This window comes from Pimephales promelas, chromosome 15, assembly GCF_988280905.1.
Source record: "Pimephales promelas chromosome 15, fPimPro1.hap1.1, whole genome shotgun sequence".
NCBI classification, from domain to species: Eukaryota; Metazoa; Chordata; class Actinopteri; order Cypriniformes; family Leuciscidae; genus Pimephales; species Pimephales promelas.
Genome location: NC_142783.1, coordinates 3,711,958 through 3,732,978, shown reverse-complemented (window position 1 = coordinate 3,732,978; position 21,021 = coordinate 3,711,958). Strand labels below are relative to the sequence as shown.

Sequence of the window (21,021 nt, the reverse complement as noted above, 5' to 3'; positions counted from 1 at the left end):
AGTAACACACCATATAGTTACGGTATGATGCTGGAAACCACAGCTGCCTGTAGTTTACCGTTTTTTTTACAGGATTATTTTTTACACTGATATGTAATTAATGTGGTATAGATACTCAAAACTGATCAAGAAAAAAAAATTGAATCAGATATGCATAAATATCAGCAATATGAGCAGATTCTCAAGATTGCGTTGTCTGTATCAGTCATAGGTCATTAGAAATCCCAAATATCAACATTCATCATACACTCTATTATACTCACGTGTATCTCTTGCTACTTTTATTCCATTGCAGCTTTACCTTCTTATGTTATTTGATAGAAACATGTGATTCCCCACTGTTAACAGCAACCCACGGGAGATGTCTGGGGTGAGTGGGGTCCGTACGGTGAATGCAGTCGCAGCTGTGGCGGGGGCGTGACCGCGAGGACCAGGACATGTGTAACCCAGCGGTGAGTCTCCGCTTCGTTCCTTACTGTACTTCTAATAACACTCGATTTGTGTCACCCAATGGTTATTGAATAGTTTCAAGTCCCTCTGTGGTGAAAGTCCAGCTTTTAATGTAGTTTATGTGTCTGTGTGGGGTTTTTAATATGCTTTAAAGGTGCCATCTGTAATAATTGAAGTTAAAATGTCCAAAAAATTAGTTACATGCATCAAAAGAATGAGAAGAAATAAGGTTAATGATGTCATTAAAAAATGACAAGTTATAGTGCTGGCGAGATATTAACCTGAATTAGCATGCTAAATTACTAGCCCCGGCCTGGCAGGTGTCGTAATACCAGTTTCGGCCATGGGAGGCGGTATCGAGCCTCCCATATACATATACCACCATCCGAACTGAAATACACGAGTAACACACACCGCTTGTGGGTGTACCGGATGGAAAGTACAGCCCACTACTTTCAGTTCAGGGAAGAGTTCAAAAAATGATTGGTCGACATTATGCATGAGGAATACATTCTGGTAAGTTGTAACATACTGTATCTTTCAACAGGGTTCGTGTTCGGTTCACATGCGCTAGGGATCTGTCGTGTAACATTTACAAGCACCAAAAATGTATGTATTGTTTGAATTGCGTAATAAAGTTGACAGAATCTGAGAGCTGAGATTTTTTTATATATACCATAACCCCGTATTTTCCGCACTATAAGGCGCACTTAAAAGCCTTCAATCTTCTCAAAAAACGACAGTGCGCCTTATAATCCGGAGCGTCTTATCCACAAGTTTCCTACGCCCCATGAGGCCTTGCGTCAAAAGTGGGCGCGACTTCCGGTTGGAAGTAAACAAAGCACGACTTGACATGCTTGACACTCGTTCATTCAACAGTTGACAGTCATTCAAGTTATAGCGATCCAAACTAGCTAACGATGTGGGAACACAACCTCAACGAAATTCAAAAGGGTGAAATAACAGTACCTTTACCCTCCGCAGTAGTTGGCTGGGAGTATTATAATAACATTATTAATAATCAATACTCATCAAGGCATGGTGACAGACAGTTGTGCGAGCTGACAAACAATTAAAATAAAAAATACACACTTAGTCATTGTGCTTTGGAGTTTATTCAAAATTATAAATGAATGTGCTGCTTGAAAACATTAACTGGCACATTGGTATTCTGTCAACACAGGCTTTGATCCTGAGTTTAGGTGTAACATCAGTAGCGAACAGCCAATCACATGCTGAGAGAGTTTATAGAATATTAAGAATTTAAACAAATGTACACAGGAAGATTCGTCGTCTTTTGGGAGGTGATGCCAGTCGTTGGCAGGATCAGAGACGGGCTTTGGCAGGATCACTCTGATTTTGTTTTCAGCTTATGTTCAAAACAATCACGTTTAAGCCACTGAACTAGTTTAGTCCGGTTATACATACAACCGCGAACAGCACATGTTGTCCCTGAGCTCCGTAACGACATCTCTCATAAAGATTTGCGTCTTTAAATATTAAAATAATTCTCCGAAAAACAGCTAGCCTCTTCGCTAACTAACACACAAAATACCATTGGAATGCTACATCCGCCGCCTCACCGGAAGTTTCACCCACTTTATTTTTTTACAGGAGCGCCCCTCGGAAACTTGTGGATATATGGATCAATTTTAGTTAACAACGCTCCGCGTTATTAAATTCACCCGCAAACTCGCGCTCGTGTCCATCGTATGCCCGCTTTGTCACACGGCCGCTCACGAGTGCTCTCTTAACAGCTACACGGCACTGTCCCCAGCGCTGCTCGCACAGAATGTTTATAAAGCGCACCCCGTTCACAGTAACCAGATCGTCACATTCAAAACAGCCAGCCGTCGCTGTCAGCGAGCCGCCGCACATTGAATACTCATATGAGTCAGGCTGCGAATGTAAGTTACGTGCCCGCCCCAGCGCGCTCACACTAATAAACGCCTCACCTCCGGCGCCGCGCACTCGCAAATAGCCTGGGCTTTTATTTTCCCATATCGTCGAAATGCACCGGCTTATATTTTATATAGGCGTCTGAGACGGCCTTTATAATTTACTGCTGAGATGATGTTCATGTTTAATTTGGATTTCTCTGTGCATGCTCTTTGAGGTGGTAACCATAGACCTCCATTATATGACTGACAGACAAGAACGGTTTGACCTAAAAATATCAAAATTGAAAATACTGCGGAAACAAAGACACCTACATCTTGGATGCCCTTGAGATAAGCTAAAACATATCAAAAATTAATTTCAAAGTGAACTATCCCTTTAAAAGCAGAGACTCTGTTATTCAGTGATTACATATTCATACAACAGTTTTGTGAATATGATCAAAAATTCTGATGCTGTCTGGCAAGTTAAACAAATAAAACCCTGACGGGGAAAGAGTTAACGTTTCCATAAAGAACCTTTAACATTCATGGAAACTTCATGCACAAAAGGTTCTTTATAGTGGACAGCTTCTTTAAAGCTACACTGTGTGATTTTTACCCCCATCTAGCGGTGAAAAGGTATATGACCATCCAGTGAATATTAGTTTCTGTTCCTCTCAATTCCGATTACGTTTTAACTCCTACGGTGGCCAATGTAGTCCAAGATTAACATGGCTTCCAGTTCGACCTCGTCCATGAGTGTTAACTCAAACGTAAATGCGAAAGGCGACGCTTGAATTAACGGGTATGTCCCTCTTTGGCTAATGTACTTTCAAGATGGAGGGGCAACATGGCGACCGCTTACCCGTATGTATTTTCAATGGCATATTATACTCTCACGAGAATACTTTATTACTTGAACGAAGTAAATATAAATTAATGAGCACATATATTTTTGAAGTGTTTTTAGCTAAGAATAAACTAAAAGAGTTGCACAGTGTAGCTTTAATGAACTACTAAAAGATTCTTCTTCTATGGCATCATCTGCTATGTCTCCTTTGGGACACACACTGATTTAGTCAAGTATGCAAGGTCAAGTATGTAACCGTCTTTAAGTGGAACGTGTTACGTTGTATAATTATGTGTGTGAGTGATAGGGATTTGGCTGGGGAAAGTCTTCAACAGGACATTGAGAGCTTTGGCCATAAATCTGGGTGTTGGAATCTGGTCTGCTTGTTCTGTCTTGCGTTTTACTCTGGGAATGGTGCTCATGAAAACATGGCAGATTGTCTATCCACTTACCAGTCTTCTTTAAATGATTTTCCCAGCCCAAATTTAGTCAAATGATACTTTTGTGGTCTAATACAAACCCTTGATCCAATGCCCATGCCTACAGAAACTGAACAATACAAACATATTCCTACCAGTCAGAATCTGTTTTGGTTTATTTGAAGGAAGTTGTTATTGAGGAATCTAACAATCTAGAGTTTCCCAGAAACAGTTTTGACATTGAACTCAGTAACTTGGGAGAAACCTGAGCTCATAAATGCTCTTCTCGCTCAAGACTAAAACGTCCCCCTCGGGCGATCTTTCAGACATCTCTCTTCCAGCTTGGTGCAAGTCTCGCCGGGTGTGTGAATCAGGCACCACACCCTGCCTTTTCCTCGCAGTATTACTGTCGGTCATGTGCTGACTTAACATCTAGAAATACTGGAAACTCCATGCAGCTGTATCCGCTCATTAATAGGGCTGTTTATATGTGTGTGTACAGAAGAACAGGATGACTCCTCTCTGAAACAGACAGGTTGAGATGTAGTCAAGCAGTCTCGGAAGAGATTGAGGCATCAGTCCTCGACACACACCCATAAGCACTTCTTTTGTAAAGGTGTGTGTTTTATGCATTCTTAGACGCATGGGCGTCAGTTTGGTTTGAAATGTGCTGGGCACAGAGACGCATTCGGAAGGGCATTTTCAAAAGTGCTGGGTACAATGACGCATTCATTCTTTTTTTCACTTTCGAGTACGTCATGTTTTGAAAGACGATGTCCCGTAGCTTCCTGATGTACATAAATAAAAATGAGCACAATGTCCGAGTATAGTGTATATAGAGTATATACGCCCTTGATTGCATTTGCATATGTACAGTGATGGTCCAGAGGTAGAATTTTTGCCTAGCTAGCGTGTCGGGTATCGGGAAGTTCGAGGTTCTATTCCACACTCGAATAGTTTTTTTTTTGTTTATGTTTATCAGTGGTTGAATTGATATAATGTTTATCAGCAGTAGCGGTTCTAGGCACGAGCGAACCGGGCAGTCGCCCGGGGCGGCATTTCTTCATGTCACATGGGGGGCGGCACGAGCAGTTAAAAAAAATCCTCTGTGCCGCGAAGTTTTTCTATTTTTTAGCATTTCGATTCAATTATTGGCAATGGCGCCCTGCTTGCAGAGAAGGTGCCGTGCACAGAAGCGAGGGGATCAAGGGGATCTCTTGATTAGTTCACGTATCGCGTCTTTTGCGCGCTCGTGGTCGTTGTTTCAAATCCTCTATGTTTCAAATAGGCGCACGGGAAGCGCGCTCCTAAACTTTTCAGTATGGGAGTGCACGTGCAGCCAAACACTTGGGTGTTTTTTTCTCTTCTCCGTAAATAAATCTTTTAGCAGAGCTACAGCAAGCGTTTTTCTGTGGTGGAAATACATTAGCTAATAAAACTTCTTTGTCGTTGTGGAGAGTGTAATGAGTGCATGGTTCTATAGCAACGACAGCCATGGGAAAATTGGTACGAATTGTACTATTAATAATAAAAGATAAGCTACTGTGCATTATAAACGTCAGGAATGTATCTTTATTGACTCATTCTTTTTATAGAGATGATTTAAATGCTGAAATATGAGGTTTATCTTTATATAAAACCTTTTGTGTGTTAACCTTTTTTAAAGTTTAGTAGGTAAGATGAAAGACACTCCTTTAAAACAAATCTTTAATGTCATTAACTTGGTGAATTGACACTGTGTATTAGGCTTTTTGAACAAGATTCTGTGATCATTTTGGTCACTATATTCTATATTATTTAATACTTTTCACAATGATCAACTAAAATCAACTTTAATTATGAGTTTTTTTTACAGTAGCCTATAATATGCAAAGTATTTTTTTTTTCAGGGGGGCGCTCGAAGGGGGTAATTCAAAGTAGAACCACCACTGTTTATCAGTGGTTTTATATGTTTTGATGAGGGGGAAAAAAATATACGAGAGCGGATTAGAACCCTTGAGAAAAAGGGACACGTTTGTGTGCATTTTGATTTGTGATTTCACCGGAACGAATCTCCACAACGGATTGAAGCGCGTTTCTGAGAGAAGACAACACATTTCAGTGCTAGATCGCCTCTTATTTAACAAACAAATGAAACGAATGCTGTTAACTGGAAATGTTTTATTTGTATTGGTACATCTGTGCCGCGAGATGTTTCAAAAGTGGTGGGGACAAAATCGACCCTGTCAAAAAGTGGTGGGGACATGTCCCACCCGTCCCCCTCGTAAATGACGCCTATGCTTAGACGTGTCAATAATATTAGACACTTGGCGCTCTATCTTGCACCCGGCGCAAATGACTTTATACACTGACGCATTTATCATTCCTATTTTGCACTCGCGCAAAGCGGGCTTTTTTGACGAGAACATCGATCTCCTCGGCTGTGAACCGATGCTGAAGCGCGTCTGGTAAATGCGCCGTTAAAATAGAATTGCGCCATGGAACAAGCGCACCTTGTTCATCATGCTCTTAAAGGGAATGTGATATGACGCTCTGATTGGTTTATTTCCATTACGCCCAAATAGTGTACAGTGTACAGGTTTACAGTGTACTTCATAGATTTAAGTTATAGTAACTAATTAGAACTATTAACTTTATTTACCCAAGTTACTTGGAAACAAATCAAATATTTTGTATGCTTAAATTGTTTGAGTTAATAAACTTAAAGGGTTAGTTCACCCAAAAATGAAAATTAAGTCATTAATTACTCACCCCCATGCTGTACCAACCCCGTAAGACCTTCGTTCGTCTTCGGAACACAAATGAAGATATTTTTGATTAAATTTGAGAGCTGTATAACTACCACATTGGCTCCTAAAGGACTGCCTCTTGACAGCCCAGAAAGTCGATGAAGAAAATGTTTAAATATCCCAAGTGACTACCGTGGCTCAACTATATGTTTATCAAGCGACGAGAATACTTTTTGTGCGAAAAAACAAACAAAAATAACGACTTTATTCGACTATTCCTTTTCTTCCTTGTTGGCCTGAAACGAGACTTCCTTAGATTTCCACGACGCATGCGCGAGAATTGCGATCTTTTTCAACTACTTCAGTTCAGCTCTCGCGCATGCGTCTTCTAACTTACTGTGTTTACTCAGCTCTTACGGTGATTTTCTGAAGTAAAACTGACGCTTCATCTTTTGTGTGATGTACAATAAACTTTATTAAACTCATCAGTATATGTTTGATCATCATTCGGACATGATCCGAAACAGCAGACTTGTAGGCTATTCATAAATAATGGATACATACAAGCAGATGACAAATACGTTATAATAACCATAATTAAACTACTAAACTATAGCTGTACTCTGACTCTGTAGGCATTAATGTCCGACTGGAAATGAACACCGTTACTGAGTTTCTGATTTTATCATCATTAAATAATCTATGACTTTGACTTTGGTCTGGGTGCACTTTATAGCTTCCTGGTCAGGACGTCACCGGCCTATGGCATTCCTTCATTGAGAAATCATTTGAATGGTTTAATAACCTGTTCTTGAGAGAACGGTGACTTTACCCCCGGTGTTCCCAGGCGGAAAACCAACCTTGCAACATGAGGACTAATGTCTCGGTAAGTTGGAAATAGAAGTCTTGTGAGAAGCGAGAACGTGTGAGAACGAGCGAGAAACACGAACTGCTTTATGGCAATTCTACATAATTCTATGATACTGTCACGTGTATGATGTATTACCCACTCGGTAGACATAGCTCCACACGATAGAGTTGGCCGGCTCTGATAATAACAAAAGCACATGAGCAGCGGTAGAAAGTGGGAGGAAGTGAGGTTTTTTATGACAGTGTTGTGAAAATATATGCCGTACAGCCACAACAAAAGTGAAAATCAGCGAAGAAATGGCTAAAGTTGCCAAGTTCCCCTTTAAGGATAAAATACTCAGCAATGCTGTCGACAAAAAAAAAAAAAAAAACATTAAAATCATGATTTTCACCACAGGGGGACTCAAAATGACTCATTTGGACTTTAAATGGCTTTTAAATGGCCCTTTTCATAAGATGTAAAATAAGTCTCTGATGTCCCCAGAAAGTGTATGTGAAGTTTCAGCTCAAAATACCCAACAGATCATTTTTTACAGCATGTTTAAATTGTCATTTTTTGGGGTTCAGAAAAACGCTCTGTTACATTTATACAGTTTAATAAGAAGATATTTTATACACACAGTCAACTTCGCGAATAGAGGAAGAAGCCATCTTTGAAAAATAGTCTCTACTAGTCGATCTACGAACGCCGATCCAAGCGCGCTGGTGAGATGTGAATAAGGTGATAAGGTGAGCGCGAACAGTAGGCTACGTGTACATATTGAAGAGAAGAAAATGGTTCGTGTTTGTTTCTTCCGGAAACAACGGACCATATGAGATTCTGCACAGTTCAGCGCACTTGGATCGGCGTTCGTAGATCGACTAGTAGAGACTATTTTTCAAAGATGGCTTCTTCCTGTATTCGCGAAGTTGACTGTGTGTATAAAATATCTGCTTATTAAACTGTATGGACACTGACAAAGTTCTCAATGCTTCGGTTTGAATGTAGGGACCCTTGTTATGCTGTCGTGTTACTGTGGGGCTATTTTGAGCCTTGTTAGTGGTAATAACAAGCGATTTTTATTTGTCATTACTCTATGCCCTATAGACTAGCGTTATACTAGCGTTATAGGCTAAACTGTTTTTAGAGATAAAACTATTTACATTCGGCAATCATGAAAACAAATCTCAGATAACGGTTGACTAGGTAACAATGTGTAATTAGACCAAAGGTTCATTTTGCGCCGAGTTGTCCTTTAAGGGATACAATTATTCACTACGGGGGACAAACATTTCGGACAATATAGATTTTTCCATAATTTCATTTGAACAACAAATACTATTGGTTCTACAGTGATGCTGTGTAAGGTTACAGTCTTGCAGAGAGCATCAACATAATTATTGCTTGCCTACTACTAATCATAACATGGTGCAAGTGGTTGATCGAGTTCAGAGTTCTTAAGTCGACTGTTGTGATTAAAATTGTGTTGATGTCACTAATAAAGGATTTCAATTTTTAGTCTGCAGTGTGGTTCACCTATAACGTGCATTATGTTGTAATATATAGTCAAGGCCCATATATTGAATTGCCAGCATCAGCCGATATGTTTTCCTCTCTGCCAATAAGTGTTGTGAGCGTGACTTTTATTTTGACATTGCTGAGCCATCACTGTAGTCCTTTGTAATGTTCTCTGTTAATCGGCTGTTATTGTCCCCAGGTATCTCCCCAGACAGCAAACTGACATTGAATCAACGTGGAAACGACGTCTCTCATGACATTGAAACAACGTTGATTTGCTCATCGAATTAACGTTGAACCAACGTCAGACGCGGCATTCTTCAAAGCTAAATGAAATCGAAAATTGGTTTGCTTTCATAACGTTGAAACAACGCGTTGATTTCAAGTTGATTTTCCGTTAGTTTTGAAAGAATGACGCGTCTGACGTTGGTTCAACGTTAATTCGATGAGCAAAACAATGTCAGATCAACGTTGTTTCGATGTCATATTTCCACGTTGATTCAATGTCAGTTTGCTATCTGGGTCGAGTTTCCCTATTAGCCCTTGTGTATTTATTTATACCCATGTATTTTGTGCGTGGTCAGTCCTTTTTTGTTTATATTTCATGTTTTTGTTTCTTTAAAAGACCTGTTTCCTGGCGTTTTGCTTTGCTCTTTTCATTTTGCACTTTGAGCCAGATTCTGCCTGCCCTCTTGTCTTGTTACAGATATTTACTAGTTTTAAATTAAATACTGTGATATATATATATATATATATATATATATATATTGTGGTAAATATACATAAATATTGTGTAACCACACTGTTTTCTGAATAAATCAACCACTAATAATGAACACACAGCGCAACAGGATCTCTTTACTTTCAAATTTGTATAATGGCAAATATTTTTGAAGTGAAGGTTTACTCAGGGAAAACACCTCATCTGTGTGTGATGTGATGTGTGTGTCTCCACAGGACTGATGGGGGTCACCGCTGTGTGGGACCAGAGAAGTCCTATCGCTCATGTAATATCCAGGTACACACTGAAAGCTCTTCTGTGCCTGAAGGAAATCAAAGCTTATATCTGATCAATTTATGGAAATGATATATTTAAGGATTTAATCTTTTTTGCATTGTTGTTGATTTTTATTTTATTGATTTTTTTGACATCATTAATATTTACACTATATGGTTGAAAAGGTTGGGGTCAGGAAGATTGTTTTTTTAAAAGGCTCACAAAGGCTGTATTTATTTAATCAAAAACTAATCTTGTAATATATGATTACTATTTAAAATAGCTGATTTCTATGTGAATATATAGTAAACTAATTAATTTTTTCCTGTGAACAAAGCTGAGTGTTCAGCATCATTACTCCAGTCTTCAGTGTCACAGGATCCTTCAGAAATCACTCTAATATGATGATTTGCTGAAACATTTCTGATTATTATAAATATTATCAATACTGCTTCATATTTTTGTGGATACTATGATATTCGTAATATTTAAAGATTCTTTGATAATAAGAAAGATTAACAAACTGCATTTATTGAAATAGAAATGGAATTATTAATGTATTTTACTCTCATTTTCGATAAATATAATGCATGCTTGCTGATTACAAGTATTAATTTCTTTAAAAAAAAAAATCTTTCTGACCCCAATCCTTTGAACGCTAGTGTATGTGATCTGAATTATCTGATCTCAGGACTGTCCCGAGGGTTCCAGGGATTTCAGAGAGGAACAGTGCTCTCAGTTCGACGGCTCTGATTTTCAAGGAAAGCGCTACAAATGGCTGCCATATTATGGTGGTATGTACAGACAGGAAGTGATTTTGTGTGTCAGGGCTGAATAAAGAATAATGAAATTATGGAATGTTGTACAACTGTTCATGTTCATCCTGCTTTTTACTTTTATTTTGTTTGAATTTCATGATTAAATTGACGGACTTTGTTATCAAAAGTAACGAAGCATATTGTGATTATTGGAAGTGAGGCGCAACAAATAATGTTTACTGAAGTTTTGTTCACGCATCAATATTAAACAGTGTAGACTCGATCTCGGTTCATCAAAATGAAGATTGTTTAAATTGAGAAATCTATATCAGCCCTAGCATGCACACAGCTGACATGTTTACCTGTTGTTGAAGCTTATTAACGGTGTTCTCAAAACACAATCAAAACTTGCCATTAGAGAAGCGCTAATTAAACATTACCGTTTCAGCTCAACAAATCTGTCGAAAATTAATTTCCGTCCGCCAAAAGTTCTGTGCATGACTAATAAAACACCGTAGGACACGTGTGCTATATTCCATGCTTTTTATGCGACAGCATTTCCAATGAATGTGACTTAGTTTTTGTTGCGTTTTGTCTGCATTATTGAAGAACATGTAGATCTAAATAGGCAAGGCAAGTTTATTTATATGACACATCTCATACACAATGGTAATTCAAAGTGCTTAACCATACACTGTAAAAAAATATTGTGTTGGTTTAACTTAAAAAATTAAGTAAACTAGTTTCCTTATTGATTGAACTGGAAAACACTGGCATGTTTTTATTTCTAAATCCATCCTGGGTTTATTACCATCATATCTTTGTACATATATCTGTAAAAAGTATCCTTCTAGCTATAGCCTCCGATCACAGGACTTATTTTTACTGTCTGTTCCAGTGGTACGAACTGAATTTGGGAAAAAGGCATTTAAATTTGCTGCTCCCTCTGCCTGGAATTGTTTACAAAGTACGTTGAAACTGAGGAAACTGGTTTCGTTGGACACTTTTAAATCAATTTTAAATGATTTAGAGAATGAAACATCGGGCTGTAGATGTTTTAGCTAGTTCTGTATTTTGATTTCTGATATGTGTTTGTATTGTTGGATGTTATTTGTTACACTCAAATGTGCTGCGTCTGTCAGTTTTGGCCAGGACGCTCTTGTAAAAGAGATTTTTAATCTCAATGTGCTTCTTTCCTGGTAAAATAAAGGTCAAATAAAAAAATACAAAATAAAAAAGTGAGTTAATACAACGAAAAACATTTATTTAATCATCAGAAACTCAAAATAATAAGTTATCTGAACTAAATAAATTATTTAAGTTGATTTGACAAAAGAAAAAATGTGATATTTTTTTACAGTGTAGAAGAAATGAAAATAAAAGAAATAAGAATAATCAAAGCAGTTTCGAATAAAAAATAAAATACAGAACAAATATAGTTTGCACTAAAATAGTGTTTTGTCTTTATGATGTTTTAGCTCTGTGAAAGTATTCTGTACAGGTGACGGTGCTGATGTTTAAGGGTTAGTTCACCCAAAAATGAAAATTAAGTCATTAATTACTCACAAATGAAGATATTTTTGATTAAATTTGAGAGGTGGATCACTGCTACATAGGCACCCTAAGGGATTGAAACTTGACGGCCCAGAAAGTCATTGAAGAAAATGTTTAAATATTCCATGTGACGACAGTGGCTCAACTATAAGTTTATCAAGCGACGACAATACTTTTTGTGCGGAAATAAAACAGAAATAACGACTTTATTCGACTATTCCTTTTCTTCATTTTGGGCCTGAGACGAGACTTCAAGAGATTTCCACAACGCATTTGCAAGAATTGTGTTCTAATCTATGCTTATTCTACTACTTCTTGCGCAATTCTCGCGCATTTAATCAAAAATATCTTCATTTGTGTTCTGAAGATGAACGAAGGTCTTACGGTTGGTATAGTAATGGGGGTGAGTGAGTAATTAATGACTTAATTTTCATTTTTGGAAACTAACCCTAAAAGCCGTATCTCCGTTCGCCTGTTCAGGAGAGAATCCCTGTGAGCTGAACTGCATTCCCAGAGGAGAGAACTTCTTCTTCCGCCAGAAGTCGGCTGTGGTGGACGGCACACCCTGCCACCCCGGAGCAAAGCACATCTGTGTGGACGGGCTCTGTAAGGTTAGCAATCCTCCAGGATACTTATTTTAACCAGCTTACTTTTGCATTCATGCATTTTATTTAAAGCCACTTACACATGAGGAAAAATAGCAATTCGTTAATAATAAGCGTAATAACAATGGCAGTGCTGACCAAATCTAATTTTTTGGTCAATTTGTTTTTAAATTTTAAAGGAACTTTGTTAAAAAGCACAGCCTCAGACCACTGTCTCTGTATTTTGCCTTGACTGTGAAGGGTTTGATCTGAGAACTATTGCTCTGTCTCTGTCCAGCGTCTCGGCTGTGATAACATGCTGGAGTCGCCCCAGGAGGAGGACCCCTGTTTACAGTGTGGAGGGAATGGACAGTCATGCAACATAGTCAAAAACAGTTTCTCAATGCGAAACCTGCCCAAAGGTACAGTAAACTCACCCAAGACCCAAAGCATTTGGAACTATATATATACAAATATGCCTTAAAAAGTTGTTTTACCCCTACTTACAGGTTACAATCAAATGTTCATCATCCCTGTTGGGGCCACCACTATCAGCATCAAGGAAACCGTACCAACACGCAATTACCTTGGTTAGTGTTTGTGAATACGGTCCTAATCCTAAACTTTTCATCATCAGCGTCAACCTTTTTATCATTACATTTTGCCTCTAATAGCAATCAAGAACCTACGTGGTGAGTACTACCTTAATGGACACTGGGCGATCGATTTCTCTCGAGCCGCACCCATTGCTGGCACCGTGCTGTATTACCAGAGGGGAACAGAAGGGGAAAAGACCCCCGAGATCATCACTGGCCGTGGCCCTACAACTGAGCCTCTAGTGATAGAGGTGAGAGCCAGTTTAACCCTCTGGGGCTCTTCGCATTTCTATCCAAATTTACTGTTGTTTTTTTTTTGTTTTTTTTCAATGAAATGAATGTACTATATTTTAGTTTGATAATGTTTTTTATTTAATATTTGGTATATTTGAGGGATTTTTTTTTATTCTAAATTATATTTACACTATATTTATATTCCATTTATTCACTTTTTGAGCATAGACCTGAAAATTAAATCTACAACTTAAACTGTCGTAAATCTTGAATGCTTTAGAGCACAAACTTAAGTTTGATCTCTTTTTAAAGACGACACTTGAAAGATTATTGCTGAAGTTTACTCGAAAACTACTAAAAGAAAATGAAAGCCGTACACTGTAAAAATGAATACGCTTTATCTAATCAATAAAATTATGGCAACAGATTACAAGCAATATTATTTATTAAATTGAACAAATTAGAATTTTAACATTCTAATTAATTCTAATTTGTACAATTTAATTAATAATATTGCTTGTAATATGTTGCCACAATTTTATTGATTAGATAAAGCATATTATTTTTTTCAGTGTACATGTTGAGTTGTGTTCCAAATCTGAGCTCGATATCTCAAAAAAGATTTTGTTCGGCTGCAGTACCAAAAGTTTTCTCTAGACTCCCATTAATTTCCAATGCGCTCATTTTTGACGAGTGTGACTCTTTTTTTTTTTACTTTTTCAAATCAAACAATTCGCTTTCAATAAGATTTTGTTTGGCGTTCATTTTTGACAAGTGTGACTATTTTTTTCACTTTTTCAAATCATGTCCACGATTGTTTTTGTCTTCACATAGCAAGTTCTAAAACCTTTACCAAGTAAAAAATTTGATAAAAATAAAGACGTAACACATGAACTGTGAGTGTGAGTCGCTTTAACGTGCATTTAGGAATGAAACCAACCGTGGCGCCAATCATCTTCACAAACTTGTAATGAGAAACGCATAAAACAGAAGATGACCCACGGCGCAATGTGACGTTAGAGTGACGTCTTTTCTATGTAATTTTTGGACGTCCAATTTCAGTCCACTGAAGGGGTTGTTTTGTAACGCCAATCAACGTCTTTTGCACGTTTAATATTGACGTCGGTGGGACCAAATGTGGTCGTTTGTGGACGTCTTTTCAACATCAAATTTAGTATCTTCTATAACTTCTATAGCTGTAGTCCCATGTTTCAAAAAGGTAGAGAACATTTTTAAAGGATGTTATCTGTACCATGTATTTATATTTATGCATTTGACACATGCTTTTATCCACAGTGACCAGTCCCTCCAGAAAAACGCGATTATGCGATCGCTGAATTCAATGCAAAATCAGCCAAAGTCCGCATATTTATGCGGGGGCCGCATTTTTTCAAATACGCCGCCCTTTCGCCGCATAAATTGCCGATTTCCGTGCAAAATATGCGGGGTTTGCATAATTTCATAATCCTCGCTGCAAAAAAAGTTTCGTTGCAAAAAAGTCACATGTATCTTAGCAGAAAGTTGAAAAATGTTGCGTTTGCTTCACACAAGAGCAGCCATTTCCCCCTGTTTCCATGGGAACGTTATGAAGTGACGCAATTACGCGACGCCAGACAGACTCACGGAGGCGATTGACATCTCACAAATCGAACTCGTATAACTGTCTGTCACACGTTCTACCGTCACATCGTTACTTAATAAACAACATAAGATAAAAGAAGTAGCATCAAACAGAAATTACCCGCACACAAGAGGTGTTCGAGAGAGTTCAACAGGGAGCGCGCAGCTCTTAAAGGGGCCACACCTTATTTACACTCGTTACAGTGAATCTGAAATAAAACAAGATGAGAAATTAAATATTCCCAGCACTTTCTATGATGTAGTATGCTTGCTTATCAAAGGAAGTAATAAGAAATGACTCTTACATTAGCCTAGTGAGAACACGATGTTGGGGGAATCATTTTTTCTCTTTCTCTTTTTCATCAAACCGCAATTTTTGCAAGTTCCCTCAATTTTTGCAAATTCCTGCAATTTCATTGCATAAATATCCCGCATATTCAATTGCATTTTAAAAGAAAACGGGCCGCGTAATCAATCAATTTTTGCCCGCAACAATCACAAAAAAACTCTGCGTTTTTCTGGAAGGACTGAAAACTATTATGGTAAATATTATATAAATGTCGCAAATTTTTTCACAAATTTTTGTAAATTACCACCACAAAATCAGTCATTTTGATCGCAAAAATCACAAAAAAAAAAATCGTGAAATCCTGGAGGGACTGAGTGACTTACATTGCACTTTTACATTCCTGCTTTCCTTGGGAATCAAACCCTTGATCTAAGCATTACAGTCGTTGGCCGTTTCACAAGTGCCAACGCTCTACTGTTTGAGCTACAGCATTAGACCTTTGTATGTGTCAATTACCACCTTCTGCTTGAGACAATCGAATGCAGTTTTTGGAAAACTATCTTAAATAATTATAAATAATCTGTATTCATATGTATTAATCATGTTGATAACAACAATGTTGGTATTTGTAAATAAAAAAAAACATTGCATTAAACATGTAAATTTCCTGCACCTGTAATAGACGTCCAAATGAGGTCCAAAAAATGACCCAGTTCAACGGTCAAATGTTGGGTCATGGTTGGACGTCCAAATAGTGGACCTAGTTTGGACGTCAAATAGATGTCCAGAATTGGTCATGGACCAACGGACCCAATACAGACATGATCTGCACGTCTATCCGACGTCCAGTGTTTAGTGGGGAGCTACTATGAAAAAGTAGTCTGACATACTAAAATGAAGAAATTAAGACATCCAATAATACTAGTATTGTAATATTTTGATGTATGAATCAGCAACTGTGTGAGTGGTCAAGTCCAAGACCACTGAAATAAAGAAAAGCCAGTCAAAAGAACTTAAACATACTGCATGCACCTATTACTTTTTGAGGTACGTTTTGAATACTCTGACCATCAGTGTCTTTGTTTATCTACAGCTAATCACTCAAGAGGCTAACGAGGGCGTGGAGTATGAGTATTATCTGCCTAACGGACGCTTGACGGAGGGCTACTACTGGAGCTATGGCTCCTGGTCGGCCTGCAGCAAAGAGTGTGGCTCAGGTCAGTGTCAAAGTAGAAGGACACCGGACGCGCAAGACACTACAGGCATTATTATCATTATTTTAGCCTTGGGCTGTCGTTCTAACTGTGCTCTGGGTCTGCACCCGTTATCACCACCTATCTGTCTGCCTCTTCTCGTCACCAGCCCTTCACCAACTCCTCGACCTCCTCCTCTCACTCTCTCCCTCGACTGCTTTTGTTACGGCGCAAGGTTTAGTTTAGTCAGTTTAGATTGGGTGCTATACTGTGAGGACCTCCCCGCATTGTTCAACAATGTAAAGGAGTCAAATTGTCAACCTTCCACACTTCAGAATCCTGAAAGTCTTTTGGCTCAAAATAGGGATGTCAATTTTCACAAATTCCCATGGTCGATCGTCGTTCAATTTAACGATCAATTAATCGTTAGCCTGCAGTGTCATATGGCCAACAACAGAACAGGGTCTGCAAATGCTGCTCAAAACGCTATGTTCCTCAACAATTTAATGAGAATGTTTTTTTAATCTAAATAAAGGGCTAGTGGGATTGTAAAATGTTTCGATGTGATTGATAATCAAGTTATTATTTAATAATCAAATAAAACGACTATATAACGTGTCACCAACCGCCTCAGATGCACTTTGTGATGTGGACGTGCTCTTCCTGCGACAACGCACTGGGAACGGCAACTAAACCCAATGATTTCACAACAAATTAATAAAATAGCGTTCTCATGTTATGTAATATGACAGTCCCAAATTAACGTTAATCATGGTAATTATTAGTCGTGCATTCTGCTTGAGCGGCGCGCACTGTATGCATAACCAAAACACTTTGCTAGCGCATTATTTAAAGGGTTAGTTCACCCAAAAATGAAAATTAAGTCATTAATTACTCACCCCCATGTTGTTCCAACCCCGTAAGACCTTCGTTCATCTTCCGAACACAAATGAAGATATTTTTGATTAAATCTGAGAGCTGGATCAGTGCTACATAGGCTCCTAAGGGAATGACTCTTGACGGCCCAGAAAGTCAATGAAGAAAATGTTTAAATATTCCATGTGACTACCGCGGCTCAAGTATATGTTTATCAAGCGACGAGAATACTTTTTGTGCGAAAAAACAAACAAAAATAACGACTTTATTCCACTATTCCTTTTCTTCCTTGTTGGCCTGAAACGAGACTTCAATACGATTTCCACGATGCATGCGCGAGAATTGCGATCTCCTTCAACTACTTCAGTTCAGTTCTCGCGCATGCGTCGTGAAAATCTATTGAAGTATCGTTAAGTACGATTAAGTACAACATTAAGTACGATTTTTTTGCTTTAAAATAATGTTTTCAAAATGGTTTCAGTGGTTCATCAAGTCGTGACATTGTGAAATACACTTATGCCTCTGCTTTGCGGTCCTTTATCTGATATATTCACGCTATGTAAGATTGCCAGATCGGGTCGCGTTTCTGTAGTCCGAATGAGACATAAGAAAACTACAAATTTGACTTGCTTTACGGCAAACGTTACAATTGCCGATAGGTGGAGCGTACTCGACAGTAGACAACGACACGTAAGATACCTAGCAGCCGGTAGGGCTGGGTATCGATTCACATGTTCGATTCGATTTCGATTCACAAGCTCTCAGTTCGATTCGATTTCGATTCTCGATTTCGATTCTCGATTCCTGATTTGATTTTCGATTAAACTATAATGAATATGGATGTAAAACAAATCCTATATTTATAAAAAAATATATAGAACTTTAAGAACTACTGGTAGTGCACGGATCCATTACCTCATTATAGTAGCTGCTAGCCTACTGTCTGTCTGTCAGACGCGTTTAATGCTAATTTAAGACATAACTGACTGTCTTTACAAGGTTACTCACCAAGACCAGAGTTTTGACATAATTTTGCGTGTTTTTAACTGTTAAAGCGATATAATCCAGGGATAAAACTTTTGTTTCTGGCGATCTGTTTGTGAGGCGGATGTTTAAACTGGTAAACTTAAAAAGTCGTGAAAATTATAAACGTTAGTTACGATCATAGGTTACGATGCAATGCTGGCCTGATTGTGCAAGTGAATATTCCATCATGTCCCGACTGCAGCGCGCTTGCCGCTTGCCTAATGCAGTGAGAGAAGACGCAGCACCGCGAGCCCTTAAAATGGAAAAAATCGATTCGTGGCCGTTGAGAATCGATTTTGAATCGACCACATTTTAAAAAACGATTAATCGAAAAATCGTTTTTTTTTTGGCCAGCCCTAGCAGCCGGGTAGCTTTTGAATTGTCATGATTCCATGAGCGCGCGTGCGACAGGATGCGCTAGGCTAAATTATTTACGACAGCAGTAATGGACAATCGACCTTTGGCTAAGCCACGCCCTCAAACGCCTTGAGCCAATCACAGTGTGCAGCTAACCCAATACACTCGGACATTCTCTGCTTCTACATCCATTAAAATGAACTACAGTTAGTCAGTTTTCATTCATTTTTTCTTGTCATTTTAAGTTTGAAATGGTCAACGGTGTGCATGGGGCACATGCAGCTCGACACTAAGTTCCCGAGAGGCTAGGCGACGGTGCGTGTTTTTTAACCCTTTCCCGAGCCACATCTCAACCGAGATAAGTGTCTGCTCTGGATTAAGTTATGCGGTAAAAAATGTTGTGCTGAATGATTCATGTAAATACTGTAGCACCAAATGGTGATGGCAAAGATATGTGGTTTATCACGTGATCTGTACATTTTTGCCTCGAGCTGAAGCTTTTCATCGAACTTCTCAACAATACAATTATTACTATAACCCGCCAATGCATAGTTAAAGCCCTTTAGGTGACTGAGAGATGATATAAAATCTTTCTGTCTCCAAAAATCACCAATTGCCTCCTGTGAAATGTCTCTTACTGTGACCGCTGCCATAGCGCCTGTCCCCGAATGTTGACGGTGTGTCCGAGTGAGTGGAGGGGGCGTGATTTAGCCATAGGTCAATTCCGCTTCCAACCTGTAGGGCGACCTCAGAGGAAAAGTTTGTTGATGTTGCTTTAACGACTGTGCCGAATTTGAATTTGGGCACAGTCAGGCTTTTTACATTCACTTTTTTGTGAATTATGTTAACCCTTGTGCTGCATTAGATTTTTAACACCGTTGAGTGCATTAAGGACCAAAAATGGCCACATATTAAACATTGCCTAAAATATTATATATTATTATTATTTTCCACTTTTACCAAGTTAAATCTTTAAACCAGCATCAGTCCTCATCACAACTACCAAAAATGTATTCAATTTCAGGATTTTAACCCTTTAATTACCAGTTTTGTTTGCGAAACCATCGATTTGTATAAGAGGAAAAAACACAAAAATTCAATTATTTTCAATAAACTAAATGCAAAGAGAAAACTTTAGATTTGGATTATCACAGTCCCACTTTGCAAAAAATCCCACTTAGCGCGTTAGAGACCAAAAATGGCCACCTATTAAACATTGCCTATTGCCTAAAATAAGGTGCATTTCCACCCATAGGGAATAAATATGTAGTGACGTCATCTGGTGGAATACACTATATAATGCAAATATAATGCTTTTGCTTCAAAATGAAAGGATGTTTGTGCAAAAATCATGTTTCATGTATTACTGACAGCCTCAGATTTAAACAACGTTTTAATGGTTTTCAATGGGCCATTTTTGGTCTTTATGGTGCTGAGTGTTACTATTTGATCTACACAGTGTGTGTTATACATATTTTGCAAAATGGGATCACATTTTTTACATGTATCCAAAAAGTCACAATTTTGCCAAATTTCATACCATTTGCATTAAAACAGCCAAAATGGTCAAAGAAATTAAACTGCAAAAGACCAAAAATGTCCCTAATGCAGCATAAGGGTTAAAAATGCAGTCATTAGTGAAGATTTGTGTCACCAACACACTGGACTGAACTGAACAGGACAGGTAGGGTGTGTAGGGAGCCAAGCGCTACACCCTGAGGTATTTAAGCTCAAACACTGTTTGAAGAGCTTGAAGGGGATGCTTAATATCCGGCATATTTCATCTCTGATGAAAGGCCAGCCGCGTCAGGAGTGTCTTGGCAATGTGGAGGTTGTTTTCACTAAGGGGCATCAGGAGAAGCGTATCATCACAGCTTGGAAGGACTACTCTTTATGGCTTCAAATAAAATGCACATTATAATCCAATGACGTATAATAACAGTCTTTATGAATATCTAGTAAGAAGGAGAGCAGGAAGAGACTGGGCCCTGAGATCCTGAAGGCGTGTTCACATAAAGGATGATAACTCTAATGTTTTAATAATTGTTTTAATTCAGTGAGGATTGGGAAGTCCACACCATAGCTATAAATATAGCGAGCAATAACATTCGAATCACGATTTTCCACAGCCGATTATTATTAAAAACATCGACTGCCAAAACAGAATCCATCCGACTTTAAAGAGTTTTAATGTCAAATGACAAAACTGCTATTTTCTCATACTTCTGCTGTAATGACAAA

At 38.4% G+C, this 21,021-nt stretch overlaps 1 protein-coding gene across 2 annotated transcripts in view; it reads left to right on the top strand.

The window, feature by feature from the left end:
* The window catches only part of paplna (papilin a, proteoglycan-like sulfated glycoprotein), a 90,448-nt gene that overhangs the window by 11,258 nt on the left and 58,169 nt on the right, over positions 1-21,021 (top strand). For both annotated transcript variants that reach the window (XM_089120035.1, XM_039651071.2), the window contains exons 3-10: positions 349-452; positions 9,654-9,714; positions 10,385-10,487; positions 12,486-12,616; positions 12,888-13,011; positions 13,099-13,179; positions 13,264-13,436; positions 16,422-16,545. In XM_089120035.1, the coding sequence (XP_088976161.1) occupies positions 349-452; positions 9,654-9,714; positions 10,385-10,487; positions 12,486-12,616; positions 12,888-13,011; positions 13,099-13,179; positions 13,264-13,436; positions 16,422-16,545 (901 nt within the window). The remainder of the gene's footprint in view (positions 1-348; positions 453-9,653; positions 9,715-10,384; positions 10,488-12,485; positions 12,617-12,887; positions 13,012-13,098; positions 13,180-13,263; positions 13,437-16,421; positions 16,546-21,021) is intronic.